The 21,950-nt window shown below is 35.9% G+C and overlaps 1 protein-coding gene across 1 annotated transcript in view; it reads left to right on the forward strand.

Annotated features, from left to right (window-relative positions):
• The window catches only part of LOC113936885 (ankyrin repeat domain-containing protein 26), a 65,854-nt gene that overhangs the window by 31,472 nt on the left and 12,432 nt on the right, over positions 1-21,950 (forward strand). Inside the window, 9 exon segments of the mRNA XM_035729321.1 lie at positions 6,669-6,700; positions 8,374-8,519; positions 10,816-10,849; positions 11,202-11,340; positions 16,039-16,111; positions 16,113-16,226; positions 17,858-18,041; positions 18,773-18,910; positions 20,343-21,278. Of these exon segments, the coding sequence (XP_035585214.1) occupies positions 6,669-6,700; positions 8,374-8,519; positions 10,816-10,849; positions 11,202-11,340; positions 16,039-16,111; positions 16,113-16,226; positions 17,858-18,041; positions 18,773-18,910; positions 20,343-21,278 (1,796 nt within the window).

Below are 21,950 nucleotides of genomic sequence, written 5' to 3' on the forward strand. Positions count from 1 at the left end.
TCATGATTAACAAATTTTATATTTTTAGTAGGGCTATTCCATCCTGGGTGCTAATCAGAAAATGCAAATAACGAGATATCATTTTTTGCAGTCGTAGTGATAAATATTTTATTAAAAAATTAATACCCAAAGTTAGCAAATGTGAGGAAAAAGGCATTCCTATACACTGTTGTTAGATGAAATTGGTAAATCCTTTCTGAAGCGTGATTTAGCAGTGTGTTTCAAAAATTTTAAATGTGGTGTTCCTTTTTTAAATTTATTTTTTTAAAAGATTTTATTTCTTTATTTGACAGAGAGAGAGAGACACAGTGAGAGAGGGAACACAAGCAGGGGGAGAGGGAGAGGGAGAAGCAGGCTTCCCGCGGAGCAGGGAGCCCAGTGCGGGGCTCGATCCCAGCACCCTGGGATCATGACCTGAGCCGAAGGCAGACGCCTAACGACTGAGCCATGCAGGCGCCCCAGATGCTGTCCCTTTATTCCAACGCTTCATTGCCAGGACTAGATCCTCTAGGAAAACATGACTGGTGTAAACACACACACACACACACACACACACACACATATTCTAAGGACGTTTATTGTACATTATTATATATATAAAATATGACAGATATGTTGAGGATGTTTATTATAGCATTCTCATATCAAAAAGTTGGAGATAGTCTAAATATCTGTCGATAAGGAAGTAAGTTGTCACCCCTATAAAACAATGTAATATGCGACCATTTGAAAAAATGAGTTTAGGTCGACAGTGTACTGATTGTTTAACAAAGTATATTTAAAGTGTTCAGTTTGATGTCATGTCTTATGCAAATTTTAGAATACTTTTAATATCTGCTGAGTTGCTAAAGGAAGTTACCTGCTACACTGGCACTCTATCTTATTACCAACAAAATTGCTAGTTATTAGGTTTTGGGTTTTGGTCCCGTTGAGCTTGAGTGTTCAAATCTTGGACCCTCAAATTGATCTGAATATTACCAAGAGATTTCGTATGTCACCTTGTCCCATATTCTATATAAACATTTGATTTGATGATCCTTGTGCTATGAACCAAGATGTTGCTAATGCAGTGAATCTTTGTAAGGTACCTTGCATGCATGCTATTAACCTTCCTTTTTAAAGAGAATATATTTCTGTATGCACCACACCAGATTTTTCAACAGTGACTTCATATTATATAATTTACGAAAATTCAGTTTATAGAATAGGAATATTTTCTGTATTCCAAACCCCTTATACTTCTCTTACAGAATATTATTTTTTTTAATTTTTTTAATTTAACTTAATTTTTTTAAAAGATTTTATTTATTTTTGTGACAGAGAGAGACACAGCGAGAGAGGGAACACAAGCAGGGGGAGTGGGAGAGGGAGAAGCAGGCTTCCCACAGAGCAGGGAGCCCGATGTGGGGCTCGATCCCAGAACCCTGAGACCATGACCTGAGCTGAAGGGAGACGCTTAACAAGTGAGCCACCCAGGCGCCCCTCTTATAGAATTTTAATATGACTAATTATTTTGGATATATCCTAGAGTTAGATGATTTTTATCAAGCATGAAATATTGCTCTTCAAACTTAATACTTTTTCTGTGGTCTTTCTAAGCATGAGAAAAAATGATTATCAGGTTATATAGTGTTATATATATATATAATACATCTAGAAAATTTTTAAGGAGTCTTTTGGTTGTATAATTTTGTGAATTATTTAATGCCTTGGTCTGCCTTTTTTTTTTTAAAGATTTTATTTATATTAGAGAGAGAGAGTGCGTGGTGAGGGAGAGGGACAAGCGGACTTGGCACTGAGAGCAGAGCCCCATGAGGGGCTTGATCGCACAACCGAGAGATCATGACCTGAGCCAAAATCAAGAGGTTTAACCGACTGAGCCACCCAGGTGCCCCCTTGGTCTGGCATTTTTTTAAAAAACATTTAGTGCTACATGTATGTAATTTAAAAAACTATATTACAAAATATATTACAAAAATACTACGTCATCATTGTGTAAGGATTGAACCAAACAAGAAAATTAAAGCATCTATGATCTTTCCTCTTAGCTATGAAATCCTTAAAAGAACCATGTACACTCACTGATCCGGATTTACCTCCCATTCACTCTTGAATTCTGTCTAGTAATTTTCACTCCCACTACTCCAGAATTGATTTTACAAAGGTTTCCACTGATTTTCATTTTAATAAATCTAGACATAATTTCTTAGATCTCATTTTATTTAACCTATCAGCAATATTTGACCCAACGGAGAACTCTCTTCTCCAAAATTCTGTCTTCACTGAGCTTCCAGGATCTCACTCACTCCCCTGGTTTTCCCCCTGCCTTCCTAGTCTGTACATCTCAGCCTGATTTGCTGCTTTCTCCTCATCCCCCACCTCTTACTTACACATTGACATCTTCCAGGAATCAGTCCTTGATTTTCCTTCTCTTGACTTTTACTATCTTGTGTATTCTAATGATCTTCAAGTTTCTATCTCCAGCCCAAATCTCTCTGCGTAATTCCGGACCTACATATTAAACTGCCTATTTGATGTCTCTTTGGGATAGCTCTTGGGTCTTACGAACTTAACATGTCCAAAATCGAACTACTGATATTCTTTCTTATACCGGCCCTTCTTGTCTTTCCTAATTGAGTTAATGACAATTCTTCCAGTTGCTCTGCCAGAAAACTTGGTATCATCTTTGACTCATGTCTTTTTCTTTTTCATACATGTCACATCTAATCTGTCAGCAGATCTTGTCAGGTCTTCCTTCAAAATATATCCAGAAGCCAAACACATCTTCCATGACCAAGCCACTATCATCTGTTGTGTGTATAAGTGTAATAATTAACTAATTGGTCTTCTTGTTTGTTCTTTTGTCTTTTCTCTGTTTCCATTAATTCTGAACACAGTGGATCTATTAAAATGTAAGTCAGATTATGTCTTCCTCTGCTCAAGACCCAATTGCCTCCTATTTCACTCAGAGTACATGCCAGAGTTCTTTGTAACACCTACAAGGCCTTGTATGATCTGTTCATCTTGGTCTCGCCCTATCCCTTACTGCCTCACTCCTATTTTCTGTCCCTTTCACGCTGTCCAGCCACACCGAATTTCTCACTTTTTTCCCCTCACTACAAACACTTCGAGCATCCCTCTGTCCTTGCTGTTGACTCTGGAGTGCTTTTCCCTCCAATACCCTCATGGCTTCCTTGCTCCTTGCTCCTTCCTTCCCCCCCCCCCCTTCAATTTTGTGCTTAACAGTTACTTTCTTAGCAAGGCCTTTCTTGGTTATCCTGATTACCTCTTTCCCTACGGCACATCAAAATTTGATTTCTCTCCTTTAGTTTTCCTCCTCTAGTACTATCTTGCCTGTGTAGTTTATTGTTATTGTGTTTACTTCACTCATGAGTAGGATTTTTATCTGTTCATCGCCACGTCCTCAGGGCCTAGAAAACGTCCTAGTGTATACAGTTCTATTCAGCAAATGTTTATTGAGTGCATGGAGTTTCACCTGCATGTATTGTTTTTTAACATAATACTCTCACTTAAACAAAAAGAAAGTTTGATATGGGTCCATTCTGACAATTTAATCTGTCAGTTGTATGCATTTTTTTTTTATTTTTCAGGGGCCCAATGTTGTGGTTACTTGCTATTTATTCTTTTACTGGTATTTATGCTAGTTTTAATTATGGTAAAGTGGATCAGAGGAATAGCAAACTTCATTTATATTTTATTAAGGAAAACAAAATATGGTGGCAAATTATAGGACTTTAAAAATTCTTGCCAAAGGATTATGAGCCCTCAATATCTGAAATAAAAAGATGAAGTTGGAATTTATTGGCTACTAGTAAGATAGACCTATGCTGGTCACTTAGAGTCTTTTCTAACAGAGCAGTCTGCTATTCTTATATAGGGTTTTGGGAAGAGTAGAGTTTAAGGTTTGGGGGACTTTCAGAGAATTAAGTGGTTTGTCATCATGTGAAAGACCATGGTAATTTGGGTGAGACTGTTGTTGATTGGTTGGCACGTGAGGCATGTGTATGGAATGGTTTTGTCTCCTACTGGCTTTCTTTGAGAAGGGAGGAGCTGACACTGTTTCGTTGGTGAGTAAGGCCAGTGGGCATTGATCAGTCACACACATTTAAAACTGGTTTTGCTGGCTCTTTTCCCGTGGCTTCATATTTGGGTCCCCCCCCAAGTTTGAGGTGACTTTAACTAGATGTTTTCTATTTAAAAGTTGCTTCTATCAACTGTGTTCAAAATGAAAGCTATTTCATATTCTGTAATTATAGATTTATTTTTGAGATTTGGGTTAAGAAGAATTGTTTAATAATTGCCTTCAGGAAGATCCTTCTTTTTTGGATGTTAAATTTTAACTAGAAGTGTTATCTGTGTAACAGTTTTAAAACAATAATTGCTAGCTCTGTTTTTGTTTTCAGTGCTCTTAGGGGCTCATGTTCAATTCCTAAATTAATAATCTCCTGTGGGAAATTTCATTCTTTTTGTAAATTTATGTAGCTATATGCTGCTAATATTCTCTGGCATACATTTAGTCCATGAAAAAGTAATTATAATTTTCTGTTGGTAAATCTAGCTTTTTATATTAGGATTAAATACTTGGCTAAAAGTATACAAAAGTCACCAAATCATTTTCTTTAAAAAAATTAAAATTTTTTTTATGTATTTGTAAGAGAGAGAGAGAGAAAGAGAGCGAGAGTGAGCGCACAAGCAGGAGGGAGGGGCAGAGGGAGAGGTAGAAGCTCAGTGGGGAGCCTGATGCAGGGGTAGATCCCAGGACCTGGAGATTATGACCTGAGCCAAGGCAGACACTTAACCGACTGAGCCACCCAGGCATCCCCAAATCCTTTTATTTTCAAACAAAATTAACCAGGTTATTGCTATTTTTGAGTGATATATATAATGACAGATGAGTATTTTTGAATTTTCTCCAGATTTATTGAGGTATAATTGACAGATAACTGTGTAAGTCTAAGGTATACGTATATTAATTTAATACACTTTTATATTGTAAAATGGTAAGAGTGTTAATAACTCCATCATCTCACATAATTATCATTTCTCTTTTAGCAACTCTCTTAGCAACTTTCAAATATATAATACAGTATTGTTAACTGTAATCACCATTCCGTACATTAGACCCTCAGAACTTACTAATCTTGTAACAGGAAGTTTGTATCCTTTGGCCAGTATCTACCCATTTCCCACAGCCTCCTACCCCTGGCAAGCAGCAGGGTGTAAATTTGTTGTTGTTTTTTTAAGATTCTACATGTAAGTCAGATCATACAGTATTTGTCTTTTTGTATGACTTATTTCATTTAGCATAATTCCCTCAGGGTTCCTTTCTGTTGTCGCAAATGGCAAGGTTTCCCTCTTTTTTGTGGCTAAAATATTCCATTGTAAATATATACCACATTTTTTAAACCCATGGATCCACTGATGGACACTTAGGTTGCTTCCCTGTCTTGGCTACTGTAAATAATGCTGCAGTAAACAGGGGTGCAGATACCACTTAGAGATGATGATTTCATTTCCATCAGATATGTTCCCAGACATGGGATTACTGCCGCATATGATAGTTCTATTTTTAGTTTTTTGAGGAACCTCCACAGTGTTTTGTATAGTGGCTGTACCAATTTACAGTCCCGTTACGGTGTACAAGGATTCCCTTTTCTGTACATCTTTGCCAGTGGTATCTCTTGTCTTTTTGATGAAAGCCATTTAACAGGTGTGAGGTGATATATATATGATTGTGGTTTTGATTTGCGTTTCCCTGATGAATAGTGATGTTGAGCCCCTTTTTTGGTACCGTTGGCCATTTGCATATCTTCTGAGGAAAGTTGTCTGTAAGGGTGTTTTACTGAGTTTTTATTTGAATGATTTGTTTTTTGCTGTTGAATTTTATGAATTCCTCATATATTTTAGATATTAGCCTTTCTTCAGATATGTGGTTTGCAGATATTTTCTTCCATTCTGTAGGTTGCCTTTTCATTATGTTACTTGTTTCTTTTTTGTTTTTTTAGATTTTACTTAAGTTCAATTTAGTTAACATATATTGTATTATTAGTTTCAGGGCTGGACTTTAGTGATTCATCCCTCGCATGTAATACCCAATGCTCATCACAAGTGCCCTCCCTAATGCCCATCACCCAGTTACACCATCTTCCCACGCACCTCCCCTCCAGCAGCCCTCAGTTTGTTTCCTATAGTTAAGAGTCTCTTATGGTTTGCCACCCTCTCTGTTTTTATCTTATTTTTCCCTTCCTTCCCCTATACTTGACGTAAATGGAACTAGAGTGTTGCTTGTTTCTTTTGCTGTGGAGAAACATTGTTCCATTGTTTTTGCTTTGGTTGCTTGTACTTTGGATGTCATATCCAAAATCATTGCCAGGATCAATGTCAGGGAGTGTTTTCCCTGTTTTCTTGTAGGAGTTTTATGGCTCAAGGTTGTACATTTGAGTCTTTGATCCAGTTTGGGTTAATTTTTGTGAGTGATGTAAGTTAGGGGTCCAGTTTCATTCTTTTGTATGTGAATATGCAGTTTTCTCAGCGTCATTTATTGAAGAGATTATCTTTTCTTCTTTGAGTGTTCTTGACTATATGCATGGGTTTATTTTTGAGTTCTTGATTCTGTTTCATTGGTCTTTGTGTTTGTTTTTATGCAGGTTCCATATACTGTTTTGGTGACTACAGCTTTGTAACAGTTTGAAAACAGGAAGTGTGATGCTTCCACCTTTGTTGTTCTGTCTCAGGACTGCTTTGGCTGTTTGGGGTCCTTTTTGTTCCATACAAATTTAAGGATTGTTTTTCCTATTTCTGTGCAAAATGTCACTGGAATTTTGACAGAGATTGCATTGAATCTGTAGATGGCTTTGAATAATGTGGATGTTCAATATTAATTTTTCCAATCCATAAACAACGAGGTATCTTCCTATTTGTGTCTCTGCTCTCTCTTTTATCAAAGTCTTGTAGTTTTTAGTGTACATATCTTTCACCTCCTTGATTGGATAATTTGAAAGTTTTAAAATTTGAAAATTTTAAATTCACAGATTTTTTTGATCCATTTTCCTGTCAGTGATTTCTATTGCTTTTTTGCATTTCATTCACTATATTATTCAGCTCCAGAATTTTTGTTTAATTCTTTTTTACTATTTCCAGCTCTTTTCTAAAGAAAAGATTTTCCGTATTTATTTGAGGGAGAGAGAGAAAAGAGCAGGTCGGGGGAGGGACAGAGAGAGGGTGAGAGACTCTCAAGCCGACCTGGAGCTCGATCCCACGACCCTGAGATCATGACCTGAGCCGAAATCAAGAGTCAGACACTTAACTGACTGAGCCACCCAGATTCCCTTCCAACGCTTTATTAAACTTCTCATTTTATTCATACAGTGTTTTTCTCATTTTATTGAATTGGCTTTTTTTTTTTTTTTTTGGTAAAGATTTTATTTATTTATTTTAGAGAGAGTGTGTGTTTGAGTGGGGGAAATAGCAGAGGGAGAGGGACAAGAAGACTCTGCACTGAGTGTAAGCAGGATGCACAGCTGGATCTCATGACCCTGAGATCATGACCTGAGACAAAACCAAGAGTCAGACGCTCACCTGACTGAGCCACCCAGGCACCCCTGAATTGGCTTTTTGTGTTTTCTTGTACCTCATTAAGTTTCCTTAAAAGTGCTATTTTGAATTCTTTTTTGGATAAATTACAGATCTCCATGTGTTTGAGATCAATTACTGGAAGATTTGGTGTCCTATATCCTTGACTTTTTATATTCTTTGAAGTTTTGCATTGCTGTCTTTGCATTTGAAGTAGCCTTTGATGACTACCTTTCCAATATGTCCAAACCTGATATTTTTTTGCTCTGGTGGTGTGCTGGAACTTTCCTGCAGGAAATCTGGTTTTCCAAAAAGTCTCTCTCATCCATGGGTGATTATCTAAGGCCGGCTCCCAGATGTGGCTGAGAGGAAGGGGCTGGAACCGGTTTATGGGCTATTGCTGGGTCCACAGCTGGGAATGTAGTGAGTGTGCCCGTCACCTGATGCATGGGTAGGCAAGACTTTTCCGAGGTCCCTTGCTGTATGGTCCTTGATTCCACAGCTCCTACAAAGAGATCCATAGCAGTTTTGTCCCCACAAATGACACTGTATTGTAGTTGTATATGTATCTGTCTTTGAAGCAAGGGATGTGTATTTCCTTGTATATGGTTGGATTTCATAACTGTTCTGTGAATTAATAAATGCCAATTGAGATGGCTAACAGAATTTTACAAAAAAATTGTTTTTATTCTTTACCAGTAAAATTATTAGAAAACATTGGTTTTTTAATGGATATTTAACTGGATTTTTAAAAGTAGTGATCCTGGTTTGCATATGAAGGAAGTAAGGAAAGATGAAAATGAAAAATGGACATCAAAAGTATCTGTGATTACGCCAGGGCTTGAGAAGGCCGATTCCCTAACTTTGTGTCCACTACAAGTGAATGATGAGAGCACTTCAGGTGAAATGGATCAGGATGAAGGAAGGTAAAAGCTATAAATTCTTCATTTCCCTCTGAAGGAAGTTTAGCAGTGATTGCTTTTTCTGGAAATAAAACGCTGTAGTGTAGGTACAGGCTCGGGCAGGAAATAGTCAAGTATATCAGACACACGGCTTGAAAGGTTAAGATGAGGACAAGCGACTCTGACAAGGAGCAGTTTCAGTAGTCACCATGGAAGCTGGACTGTAATGGATAAGTCGAAACAACTCCTTAGAGAATTTTTATGGGGAAAGGTAATAGAGAAATGGATGATAACTGAAAAAGAATGTGGAATTCAAGGAAATTGTCTTTCTTGTTTTATTTTAAGATGGGAGCTTTTAGAGTACATTTGTATGCTGCTGGAAATGATCCAATAGAGATAGACATGGTTATTTAATTTTGTTTGCATTTCCAAATATTAGAAAGCTTATTGATTGTATTACATTATCTTTTTTTTTTTTAATTTTTTATTTTTTATTTGACAGAGAGAGAGAGTACAAGCCAGGGGAGCGGCAGGCAGAGGCAGAGGGAGAGGGAGAAGCAGGCTCCCTGCCCAGCAGGGAGCCCGATGTGGGACTGGATCCCAGGATCCCGGGATCATGACCTGAGCCGAAGGCAGACGCCTAACGACTGAGCCACCCAGGCGCCCCTATTTTAAGATTTTTGTATTTGCTTGACACAGAGAGAGAGAATGCACAAGCAGGGGGAACGGCAGGCAGAGCGAGAGGGCGAAACAGGCTCCCCGTCGAGCAGGGAGCCTGATGTGGGACTCGATCCCAGGACCCCGGTACCATGACCTGAGCCGAAGGCAGATGCTTAATGTCTGAGCCACCCAGGCACCCCTGTATTACATTATCTTTTAAAGAGTACAGTAATTGTCCTTAGTACTCCTATTCATGTAGTTTTGTGGCAAGAGGTGGTTTTTTTGTTTGTTTGTTTGTTTTAAGATTTTATTTTTTGGACAGAGACACAGAGAGAGAGGAAACACAAGCAAGGAGAGTGGGAGAGGGAAAAGCACACTCCTGCTGAACAGGGAGCCCGATGTGGGGCTTGATCCCAGGACCCTGGGACCATGACCTGAGCCGAAGGCAGATGCTTAACGACTGAGCCACCCAGGTGCCCGTGGCAAGAAGTTGTTTATTCAGAATGGGTTCCACAGTGGAGTATTCTCATATAATTGAATGTGCAGATACTATCATTCATAGACTTAAAAATATATAGATAATAGTAAATATACAAACTCTTAGGCCATTCTGAGTGGTACTGATCATTCCTTGATGATTTTAGATATTCAGTGCCTTTGACAGTATCATGAATAGCTATGGTTTTGTTAGGGACTTTGAAGTATCTGGTTGCATTAAGTTAATATTTGTTTAGATTCTGGGGAAAGGGGAAAGACTTTATAGTTGAAAAATAAACTATTAATCTATCCTAGATTATTACTTTTAGATTATAAAAGTTCTAAATTATAAAAGCCATGGTTCCTGTACCAACAGTGTCATTGACACATACTGTGTGCTCCATAAGTATGTATTTGTGAATAAACAGTTGAATGAATAAATGAATGCCATTGATGAACTTCTTTAGAAGAAGCAGATCTTTAGTTTATTGAAAGTGGATTTTCAATATTGCCTAGGTATGAAGTCTTTTTATTTTAAAAAATATGTGTAAGATTCATAGACTATAATTATAGCTAGAAATGGAATAATAGTAGATTCATTTGCTATCATATTAGTTAGAAAGACTTAAATATTACTTTCACCACATATTGTAAAACACATGTTTTTGAAGGCACATATCCTGGATTTGAATTCTGGGTCTACTCCTGACCAGCTGTATGGGCTTGGGGAAGTTACTTATTTCTGTGCCTCATTTTCTTCCTGTGTAAAATACCTAATATGAGTACCTATGTTTATAAGATTGTTGTGAGGCTTAAAATACTTTTAAGATGTGTACAGCGTTCATAATAAGGCATAGTAGTTGCATAGTAAATCCTCAAAACACTAGTATCATGATTATTAAAAAAGGGTTTCTTTCATATAAGAACTTAACTTGCACTTTCCAAATAGTTTTTAGAGCCAATAAAAGCTTGTTTTTATTGAAAATGACAACAAAAAATGTGGTGTATTTATTTGTATCAAATAATGCAAGTAACATTATGATTTTCCTTTGCTTTTTGTCCATTTTATCTAAATTTAATGCTTTGTTAATATTATTAATAATATTGTTTAGCTATGATTTAGATAATCTTTGTATTTTAAGTATTTAATACTTGCCTGAAAGGAATTATTTTTTTTTCTTAGACCTGCAAAGAAAACATCTCATGAAAAGAAAGAGGTAAAAAATATATATATAATTTTATTTCATTTATGAATTTTTTAATTTTCACTTTCTTATATTACTTTGATAAATAATACTTATTAGAAATGTTATTCCATGGTAAGAAATTACTTTAGGAAAGGTATAGTGAAAAAATAGAAAATCTTCCTTTGTTGTATAGACATTTATTGTGAAAAAGTTATTCAGAAGTACTAATTATTGATAAAGGTCGTTTTGATAAAAATCAGTTCTTTTAAAAAGTACCTATGTTTTTGCTCCTATAAAAAGATGGGTATTGATCATCTCTTTACACTTGGTATATTTTATGAATATTTGGGGGACATTTTGAAATAGTATTTTTTATTTGTAGGTCAAAAAGCAAATGAATTTTATGGATGACCTTGACTTAACTGAGTCATCTGGAACAGCTTCAGAGGATTCCAAGTTGCCTTGCTCTAATTATATGAGTTGCGTGTTGCTACCTGCACAAGTTGGCAAGGACTGTAAAGGTAGGACCATTGTATCAATATAAAGCCTTTGTATGTATATCACCGTAGTAATACGTGCACATCTTGTATAGTGCTGTACCACACAACACTCATGCGGTACTCATCTCAGAAATACGTTTTATATGAAAACTGAGAACTGTTGAATACTCTCAGCCAAAGGGCTATAATTTCCACTCTATGTTTTGTCATGGGAATGGCACACCTGATATGTTGTTAACTCCGCTTCTCTTCTGTGCCTTCACCCAAGGTCGGGTTACCATTATTTTTCTCCTAGAATACTGAAATAACCTCAGGACTGTTTTCCCTGTCATTCCACCTCCCAGAATCTTGGTCTCCACTGCAACCGTAGTTATCATAATTTTTAAAAATTCATGTTTCATCACATTACCCCCTTGCTTAAAGCTTAGCTATTACTTCTCATTGCTCTAAGGTGAAAGACCGCAGTACTCTAGCTTCATCTTGTATTGTTTCATATCCTTCTTTTTTTTTTTTAAATTTTTTTTAAAGATTTTATTTATTTGACAGAGAGAGACACAGCGAGAGAGGAAACACAAGCAGGGGGAGTGGGAGAGGGAGAAGCAGGCTCCCCGCGGAGCAGGGAGCCGGATGCGGGCCTCGATCCCAGGACTCTGGGATCATGACCTGAGCCGAAGGCAGACGCTTAACAACTGAGCCACCCAGGCTCCCCTGTTTCAGGTCCTTCTTTCCATCTGTGTCTCAGCCACTGTTTTCGATGTTTTTTCCTATAATAGAGCTTTTTTTCCCCCCAACAGCTTTAGTTAGGTAAACTGCACATATAGGAAGTGTATACTTTGATAGTTTTGACATATGTATATGCCTATGAAAACATAACCGTAATTCAGGCAGTTGACATATCTATCACCCGTAAGTCTCATGTCTCTTTATATTCCCTTATCATGAAACTGCCAAATTGTTTTCTAAAGTAGTTGTACCATTTTCCATTCCCACCAGCAGTGTATGAGAGTTCTAATTTCTCCCTGTATATTCGTGAACACTTAGTATTGTCAGTTTTTTAAATCTCAGCCATTCTGATGGGTATGTAATATATATATCATTATGGTTTTAATATACATTTCCCTAATAACTGATAATGTTGAGCATATTTTCATGTGCTTATTTGCCATCTGTATATCTGCTTTGAACTATCCAAATCCTTTGTCATTTTAAAAATTAGGTTGTTTTCTTATTTGTTGAGTTTTGAGAATTCTTTGTATATTCTAGATATAGTTCCTTTATTACCTATATATTTTTTTAAGATTTTATTTATTAATTTGACAGAGAGAGAGACAGCTAGAGAGGGAACACAAGAAGGGGGAGTGGGAGAGGGAGAAGCAGACTCTCCGCTGAGCAGGAAGCCCGATGCGGGTCTCGATCCCAGGACCCCGGGATAATGACCTGAGCCGAAGGCAGACGCCTAATGACTGAGCCACTCAGGCGCCCCTCACCTCTATTTTCTCCCAATCTGTGACTTTTCATTCTCTCCACAGTGTCTTTTGAAGAGCAGTTTTTCTTTTTGATGAAATCTGGTTTATCCATTTGTTCTATGGATTTTTGCTTTCGGTGTTCCTATCTAAGAAATCTTTGCCTAGCACAAAGTCAGAGGTTTTCTCTCATGCTTTCTTTTAGAAGTTTCATAGTTTAAAAACAAAGTTTTATAGTTTTAGGTCTTACATTTAGATCTGTGATCCATGGGATCCGTGTCATCATTTTGTATTCTTTTTTAAGATTTTATTTATTTATTTGACAGAGAGAGAACATGAGCAAGGGGAATGGCAGGCTGAGGGAGAGAGAAAAGCAGGGTCCCCACTGAGCAGAGAGCTGGACATGGGGCTCGATCCCAGAACCCTGGGAGCATGACCTGAGCCAAGGCAGACACTCAGCCAACTGAGACACCCAGGCGCCCCCATTCTCTATTCTTTTTTTTATTTATGATACATAGTATGGATCCAGGTTCATTCTTTTTGCATATGGATATCCAGTTGTTCCCGCACCATTTGTTGAAAAGGCTATGTTTTCTCCACTTCCTGCCATTGTGTCTTTGTCAGGATCACTTGACCATATGTGTGTGGGTTTATTTATGGACTGTCCCATTGATCTCTTGGGCCTTCTTTATGTCAATATGAAGCTGTTTTAATTACTACCAGTTTATGATAATTTTTGAATTCAGGTAGTTAGTGTTAGTCCTCCAGTTTTGTTCTTTTTCAGGGTTCTTTGGTATTCTATTCTAGATCCTTTGTGTTTCCAGAACATGAATTGTATTTATTTATTTATTTTTTCCACATGAATTTTAGAATCAGTTTGTCATTTTCTCAAAAAAAAAAAACGACTCTGGTGGTCTTTTGGAGATCAAGTTTCGATTATGTTGAATCTACAGATTAATCTTAACAATATTGAGTTTTTCAACCCCAAACAGGGTATATCTCTCCATTTATATAAGTCTTCTTTAATTTTCTTGGTAATCTTTTGTAATTTTTAGTGTATAGGTCTTTCTATCTTTTATGTTATTACCTGTGGTTATTTTTTATTTTTCAATACAGTTTCAATTTTTTAATTAATAATTAAAATTAATTTTTAATTCTTAAATTTTAATTTTTGTCTATTGCTAATATGTAGAAATACAGTTGATTTTTGTATAATGATTCTGTATCCTCCAAACTTGATGAGTTCATTTATTAGTTCTAGTAACTTTTTAAAAAAATTCTGTCAGATTTTCTACATAACCAAAGGTTATCAAACTTTTAACTACTGATTTACTGATTTGTTAAGGTGGAGGTAAAGGTCATCAATTTGAGACTTTTCTTCTTTTTTAATATATACATTCAGTGCTGTAAATGTTCATATGAGTGCTACTATAGCAGGATTTCAGAAATTCTAATATGTGTATTCAGTTCAGAATACTTTCTAATTTCTTTTGTCATTACTTCTTTGACCCGGGGGTTATTTAAAGATTTTATTTATGTGTGTGAGAGAGAGAGAGAGAGAGAGAGAGAGAGAGAGAGCATGAGCTGGAGGGGAAGCAGCCTCCCCTCTGAGCAGGGAGCCAAATGTGGGGCTTGATCCGAGGACCCTGAGATCATGACCTGAGCTGAAGGCAGATGCTTAATCAGTTGAGCCACCCAGGTGCCCTGACCTAGGGGTTATTTAGATGTGTGTTAATTAGTTTGTGGTCACGGAGCACACTTTCATGACTTCAGTCCTTTTGACTTGCTCCTTTTATTACAATTTATTTTATGACCCAAAATATAGTCTCCTTTGGTAAGTGTTCCATGGATAGCTGAGAAGCATGGTGGTGTTCCAGTCTACTATATTCTTGCTGATTTTCTGCCTATTGAAATCTCAGACTATAATTGTGAATTTGCCTGTTTCTCTGTAATGCTATCGATTTTTGCTTTATGTATTTTGAACCTATTAATAGATGCATAAACATTTAGGTTTGTTATGCTTCTTTTAATTGACCCGTCTATCATTATAAAATGACCTTATTTATTGCTGCTAATGTGTTTTGCCATGAAATCTATTTTGTCTGGTATTAGTATAGCCACTCAGGCTCAGCCTTCTTTCATCAAGTTGTTAGTGTGGTCTGTCATATTTCTGGCCTTTTAAAAAATTTGTGTCTTTACACTTAAGGTGTATTTTTTTAATGGGTGGCATATAGTTGGGTCTTCCTTTTTCATCCATTTTGACAGTCTGCCTTTTCATTGAGGCTTTCGGACCATTTTCATTTAATGTGATTATCGATGTAGTGGATTTGAATCTGTTATCATATCGTTTGACTTCCATCTGTCCTTTCTGCTTTTTGCTCCTATTCTCTTCTTTTTCTGCTTTCTTTTAGATTAATCAAGTAATTTTTATGATTTAGTTTTATTTATGTGAGTATGCGTATGTGTGTATTTTGCTTACTCTAGCTATAACTCTTTAGTTGTGCTATTTTAGTGATTAGGGTTTAAAGTATATGACTTAAGCATCACAGTCCACCTTTGAGTAATGTTATACCACATCATAGTAGTTTAAGAAAAGTATAATAGCTTACTTCCATTTCTTCTCTCCTAGCCAGATCCTTCTGGATCTGTGGGATGATAGTTTTCATTATTTAGAAAGGTTTTGGTCATTTTTTCTTTCCTTTTTTAAAGATTGTATTCATTTATTTGAGAGAAGGAGAGTGAGAGGGCATGAGCGGGGGAAGGGGCAGGGCAGAGGGAGAAGCAGACTCCCCAGTAAGCAGGGAGTCTGACACGGGGCTTGATCCCAGGACCCTGAGATCATGACTTGAGCTGAAGGCAGACACTTAACTGACTGAGCCACCCAGGCACCTCTAAAATATCTTTTATATTGAAGTCATTCAATATATATTTGTTTAATGCATGAGTGAGTGAATGGGAAAACACATAGTCCTTTATATGCAAAAAATACTCATATATTTTATTTCTTTTTTTTTAAAGATTTGAGAGAGAGAGAGAGAGAGAGAGTATGAGCGGGGGGGTGGGAGAGAAGAACAGAGGGGAAGGGGGGAAAGAATCTCAAGCAGACCCCGTGCTGAGTGTGGAGCCCGATGCGGGGCTCGATCCCAGGACTCTGAGATTATGACCGGTGCCGGAACCAAGAGTTGGATGCTTAACCAACTGAGCCACCTAGGCGCCCTATATGTTTTATTTGTTCTTGTTTTTTTCTGTGATGTAGATTCTGCTACTTTACTAAAAATCCAGGATGCGATTTTTTCGTATAAAAGATTAGTAGAACAACTTAAAAAATATAAAAATGAAAAATAAGGTTAATGGACTACGAAAGGAGCTATCAGAAACAAAAGAATTGAAATCGCAGTTGGAGCATCAAAAAGTGAAATGGGAACAAGAACTTGGCCGTTTGAGGTATGACATCTTGGTTTTAAGGAAATATTTGAACTATTTACCTTTTTTTTTTTTTTAATAGGCTCCACACCCAGTGTGGGGCTTGAACTCACAGCTACGAGGTCAAGAGTTGCATGCTCTACCAAGTGAGCCAGCCAGGTGCCCCTTGAACTACTTACTTTTGTAATACAGATGTGTAGGAGAAGTGTTACAATTGCTACCTTACCCTCTGGAATTTTTCTAGGGAAGACAACTTCTTTAGTAGTGTGAAGTATGAGATTCTTCAAAATAATTCAGCAAGTTCTTGACAGTGAATACTTCTACTGATAATTTAATGTATATTCCATATCATAATTTTAATGACCATATAGAAGTCCACCATATGGAATCCTCCTTGTTTAACAAATTGAATTTTGGTTATTTTCCATTTTTCTATACTTTAATTAATGCTGTAAGGAATATCTTTTATATAAATCTGTTTCTACAATTCTGGTTCCTTACTTGGAATAAATTCTTCAATATAGTATTGTTTGCTTAAAGTATAAAAATTTTTAAAGAAGGTCTTTGATCCTATTTTTAAACTGTTCTCAGGGAAGTTTATATTAATTTCTATGCCTATCAACAGAGTATGAAATGGCCATTTTTCTCAAGACAGGAAAACTTTTTAAAATTTATTCAGTTTTAAACATACGCAGCGATTAAAAAGTAAGATGGAAAATGATTACTGCTCAGTTTTTTCAATATCTCTCTTATAAAATTAATCCAAAAGTCTATGCTGTAAGCACGTACGACTCTTTATTGTTTACTTAATGTGGATCCTGTGTTGTTCTAAAAGGGGTTTTCAAATGATTTATAAAATGGATAATAGGGGCGCCTGGGTGGCTCTGTTGGTTAAGGGTCTGCCTTCGGCTCAGGTCATGATCCCAGGGTCCTGGGATCGAGCCCCATCTCCAGATCTCTGCTCGGCAGGGAGCCTAGCTGTTCCCTCTGCTTGTGCTCTCTCTCTGTCAAATAAATAAATAAAATCTTAAAAAAAATGAATAATCATCAACAAGGTAAATTGAGAGTATTGCAGAAGAAATATAAAATGTATAGGGCAACAGATATTCGACTCCCCAGCCTAGTCCTGGATCACAGTAACCTGCAGGTGTATGTTGTGTAAATGACATCTGCAGATGCTGTCTTATACTGCAAATTATTTTTGGAGGTACCTGTGATGTTTTGTGAAATAGAAATGTACTTCTAGTGAATTTATAAACTTTTTTATAAAGAGCAACTTCTCTTTTTAATTAGTAACTCAATTATCTGTTCTAATGGAGGAGGAGTGATTATGACTGTATGGGAAAAATGATAATTTTTAATTCTAAGTTTCTTGAATAATTTCAAAATTCCTTTCTCTACAATATCTACCAGAGTTAGTACTAAAACTTATTACTAAGCTGCGTAATGCTTTCTCATTGCTTCTTTTCAACTATATATATCTTTTGGAAGAGATTGAAGTGAGAAATTAAACATGAGCCCGAGAAAGGAAAAAAATTGAGAACATAGAAATTTCATTTGGATAATAAACCAACGTATGATCTGGAACCAGATCATAAAATGAACTTTTTATCGCTTACAAAACTTTTTAAAATAAGCACATTTATTTGCAGATTTACCTTAAAACGTGAAAAAGAAAAAAGAAGAAATGCTGATATATTATATGAAAAAATGAGGGAGCAATTCAGAGAAAAAGAAGAGCAGTATAATAAAGAAGTCGAAATGAAACAACAACTTGAACTTTCTCTTGGAACACTAGATGTGCAATTGAGGACTGTAAGAAATAATTTGGATCAGGTAAATCTTTGATATAAATTGCCTATTTCGATCAATATTATTTATAATATCCCCGTGATTTAATGTATATTATTTAGGTATAAAACAGATAAAAACTTTAATTTTATCCTAATAGGAACTATAATATTTTTATCTAAAATTATTAACTTATTGGGATTCTTGGCTTCTCCTATATGCTCTCTATATATTTCCTGAATGAAGGGATAGAAGGTAAATTGAGATAAATGTGAATGTTGGCTTTTTTTTTAAGATTTTATTTATTTTTAGAGAGAGACCATGACCAGGGGAAGGAGTAAAGGGGGAGGGAGAGGGAGGGAAAAGAATAAGAAGCTCAAGCAGACTGTGCGCTGAATGAAGAGCCCGACTCGGGGTTGGATCTTACAACCCTGAGACCATGACCTGAGCCAAAAGCAAGGGTAGGACACTTAACCAACTTAGCCACCCAGGCTCAGTTTTGGATTTTTAATGTTAAAATACAGGCTAAATCGCCTTGAGACTATGATGGAACTAGTTAAATGTTTTGTAAAGAAATTTTATTTCACATTCTATATCTTCTTGTACTTTTACTTTATGACAAATTTAGCTGTCATTTAAATTAAAATTTGAGTTATTCAGGCAGGATAAAAATCCTTGTATTTAAAAAGGCTACTACTTTTGAACATAGTTCTCTTAAGCTTTTGACTTTTTTTTTAATGGTGTGATCCAAAATCCTAATGAAAACATGTCTCTAGGTTGTAGAAGAGCGAAATGACGCTAAGTTACAACTTTCTCGAGAACAGAATGCCAGAGTATTACAAGATGGAATTCTAAAGAATCAGCTTTGCAAACAAACGGAGATGGAAGTGGCTAATAACAGAATGAATTCTGGGGTATTTTCTTTAGTTATTTTTAAGTACATGTGTGTATGTATTTGTATATATATACATTTTATTTTCTAAAATTACTTTTTCTCCATGTATGCATATATATATTTTAAAAACCAACACCGTAGATCGTGGAAAGCATAGAGGATTTTTAAAGCATATGTGTGTGTGTGTATGTATTTGGGGGGGCCTAGGTGGTGGTGACATTTTTGGTCCAGTGGATAAAGTAATATCCTTAATTTAAATGCGTTTGTCTGCAAGAGTCAAATAGTGACGTTCATAATGTCCTCATCCAAAGGAGAGGCTTTTATTATTTTCCATAAGAATTGATGAGCTTTCCATATGCTCAAAACTATTGCTACTAACAACATATGTTTCAATTTTTGGCAGTTACTTCATCACCTCTGTATTGAAAGAGAAGTTAGCTTAGCACTGCCAGTGATGAACAGGAGGAAGAGTGTAGCCTGTTCAGAGACTTTATTTTGGATTTAGTCTCTACTTTTGAGAAAAGTAGCCATTTGCTCCAAGTAGTATCCAAAGCGCTTTTGAAACAATCATATGCTAATGATAACGTATTGATGAGTGTTGTATTCCTACTAAAATAGCTCAGTGTATTTTCCCCTATTTTAAACATTTTAAACATCATGAAGAGGAAATTTATTGCAGCAGCAAATAATCTCATGATTTTTCTAAGAGCTGTATAAATTTTACCTTATTTACCATCAGTATTTTGAAACATAAGGCTTCTTTTGTATTTATGATTTACACTAGAGAAGAGCTGCGGTTTGGTGTAAGAGCACTAGTAGTGAAGTAAGAAGACCCGGGGAAAGTCCTGCAGCTCACTTAATGTTTTTAAGCTCTCCATTCTAGAGTTGTGAACACCAAAAAGTTCACTGATGTATGTAGAAGTGTTTATAGTATAGTGCTTAGATTTGTCAGTTATCAGTAGGTGTAATTCTTATAACTGACTATAGAAACGTTAGAAAAGTAGAATTTCTATGGAATATTGTCAGGAAAAAAGAATTTTAGGAAATTTAATCTGTCAAAATAAATGCAGAGCTAGGGATTTTATTGTGGGGGAGCTGTGTTAGATATCAGACTGTTATCTATCAGATTTATTAATCTTTTATTTCAGGCTTTCTGGGTTTATTGTAAATCAGAGAAAGACCTTTCCAGTTCTGAGATTCTTAAAAATTTTGTCTTGGTTTCTTTTTTCCTTTCATGCATTCACTGTCTTCAATTAAATTTTTGAACCTGTGGGAATTTATGCTGGTCTAAAGTTTGAGGTTTGGACCCAACTTTATTTTTTTCCAGCTGGGATATCCACCAACTGCAACCTATTCATTGTATAAACATAGGTTATTCTTTAATTTCAGAGAAAATCATGATAATGTCATTTTATTGAATTCCAGCTAAAAGTCTCTTTTGTTTTACTTAGATTTCTAATAGTCATGAAAAAGAAGAAGATCTGTTGCCTAAAACCCACATGTGGCAGGATGAAATTGCCATGCTAAGACTGGATCGAGACACAATAAACAATAAGAACCAGGACATGGAAAAGAAATATTGTGAAGGCATTGAAATTATAAAAGAAAAGAATGTCAGTCTTCAAGAGATCATAAAACTGAAGGTGGAAACATTAACAAAAACAATATTAGAATATAGTGGACAGATTAATGCTCTGACCACTGAGAATACAATGCTAAAGTCTAAACTGGAGAATGAAAAGCAAAACAAAGACAGACTGGACAGAAAAGTTGAATCTTACCGAGCTAGACTAGCTACTGCTATAGAGGATTATGATCAAAGTCAGGCATCAAAAAGAGACCTAGAACTTGCTTTCCAGAGAGCAAAAGATGAATGGTTTCGTCTGCAGGACAAACTGAAGTTTGATGTGTCTAACCTAAAAGAAAACAATGAGCTTCTTTCTCAAAACCTTTCTAAAGCTGAAAGTAAATTCAATACTGTAGAAATTGAGCTCCATCACACAAGAGATGCTCTCAGGGAAAAGACTTTGGCTTTAGAATGTGTACAAAGAGACCTAAGTCAAACACAGTGTCAGAAAAAGGAAATGAAACACATGTATCAAAATGAACAGGGAAAGCAGGAATCCTTAGAGGAGAGATTATCTCAACTACAAAGTGAAAATATGTTGCTTCAACAGCAACTAGACGATGCTCACAACAAAGCTGCCAGTAAAGAAAATGTCGTAATTAATATCCAAGACCAGTTTCAGGATATCATAAAAAAACTTCAAGCTGAAAGTGAAAAACAAGGTCTTTCGCTGGAAGAAAGAAATAAAGAGTTAATCAATGAATGTAATCTTTTAAAAGAAAGAATGTATCAGTATGAAAAGGAGAAAGCAGAAAGAGAAGTAAGTATCCAGAAAGATAAATATTTTTCAAGCTTTCTAAGAGAAAATTCAAAGTAATATTTGATTATTATTATTTTTAGAGAGAAAGAGTGCACCTGCACATGAATGGGAGTGGGGCAGAGGGAGAGGGAGAGAGAATCCCAAGAGGGCTCCACATCAGAGAACTCCACCTCATGACCCCGAGATCATGACCTGAATGATTATGGCTGAATTTTGAATCTAGTTGAATATAAAAAATATAGAGACTAATTCAGCATAACTTGTATCCAGTAAATAAAAATTAAGATTTGAGAGGTGCTTTAATTTGAATAAAATTGTTGTGTCGTCTATGAAAGTTTAAGAGGTTAAGTTATCAATTGTTAATAGATAGTAGGCTGATATTAATAATTTAGTCTTATACTGCTAAAATAATAACTTTAATCTTTGTCACCACATTTTAATACCATGATGAATAGATAAATGGAAATGTTCATACCTGAAATGAGCATTTTGAAATTGAGATTCAATTAAGTGGATGGACTTGACGGTTTATTCCAGATTTCCCACATGAACTGAAGTGTAGATGCTGTATGTCAGTACTTTTCCTTTGGTAGCTTTTTATACATCTTAGGTTGGAATAATTTTATTTTTATTTATATAAATTTGAATTTTTAGTCTGAAATCATGTATCTT

The sequence above is a fragment of the Zalophus californianus genome, chromosome 9 (genome assembly GCF_009762305.2).
Source record: "Zalophus californianus isolate mZalCal1 chromosome 9, mZalCal1.pri.v2, whole genome shotgun sequence".
NCBI lineage: Eukaryota > Metazoa > Chordata > Mammalia > Carnivora > Otariidae > Zalophus > Zalophus californianus.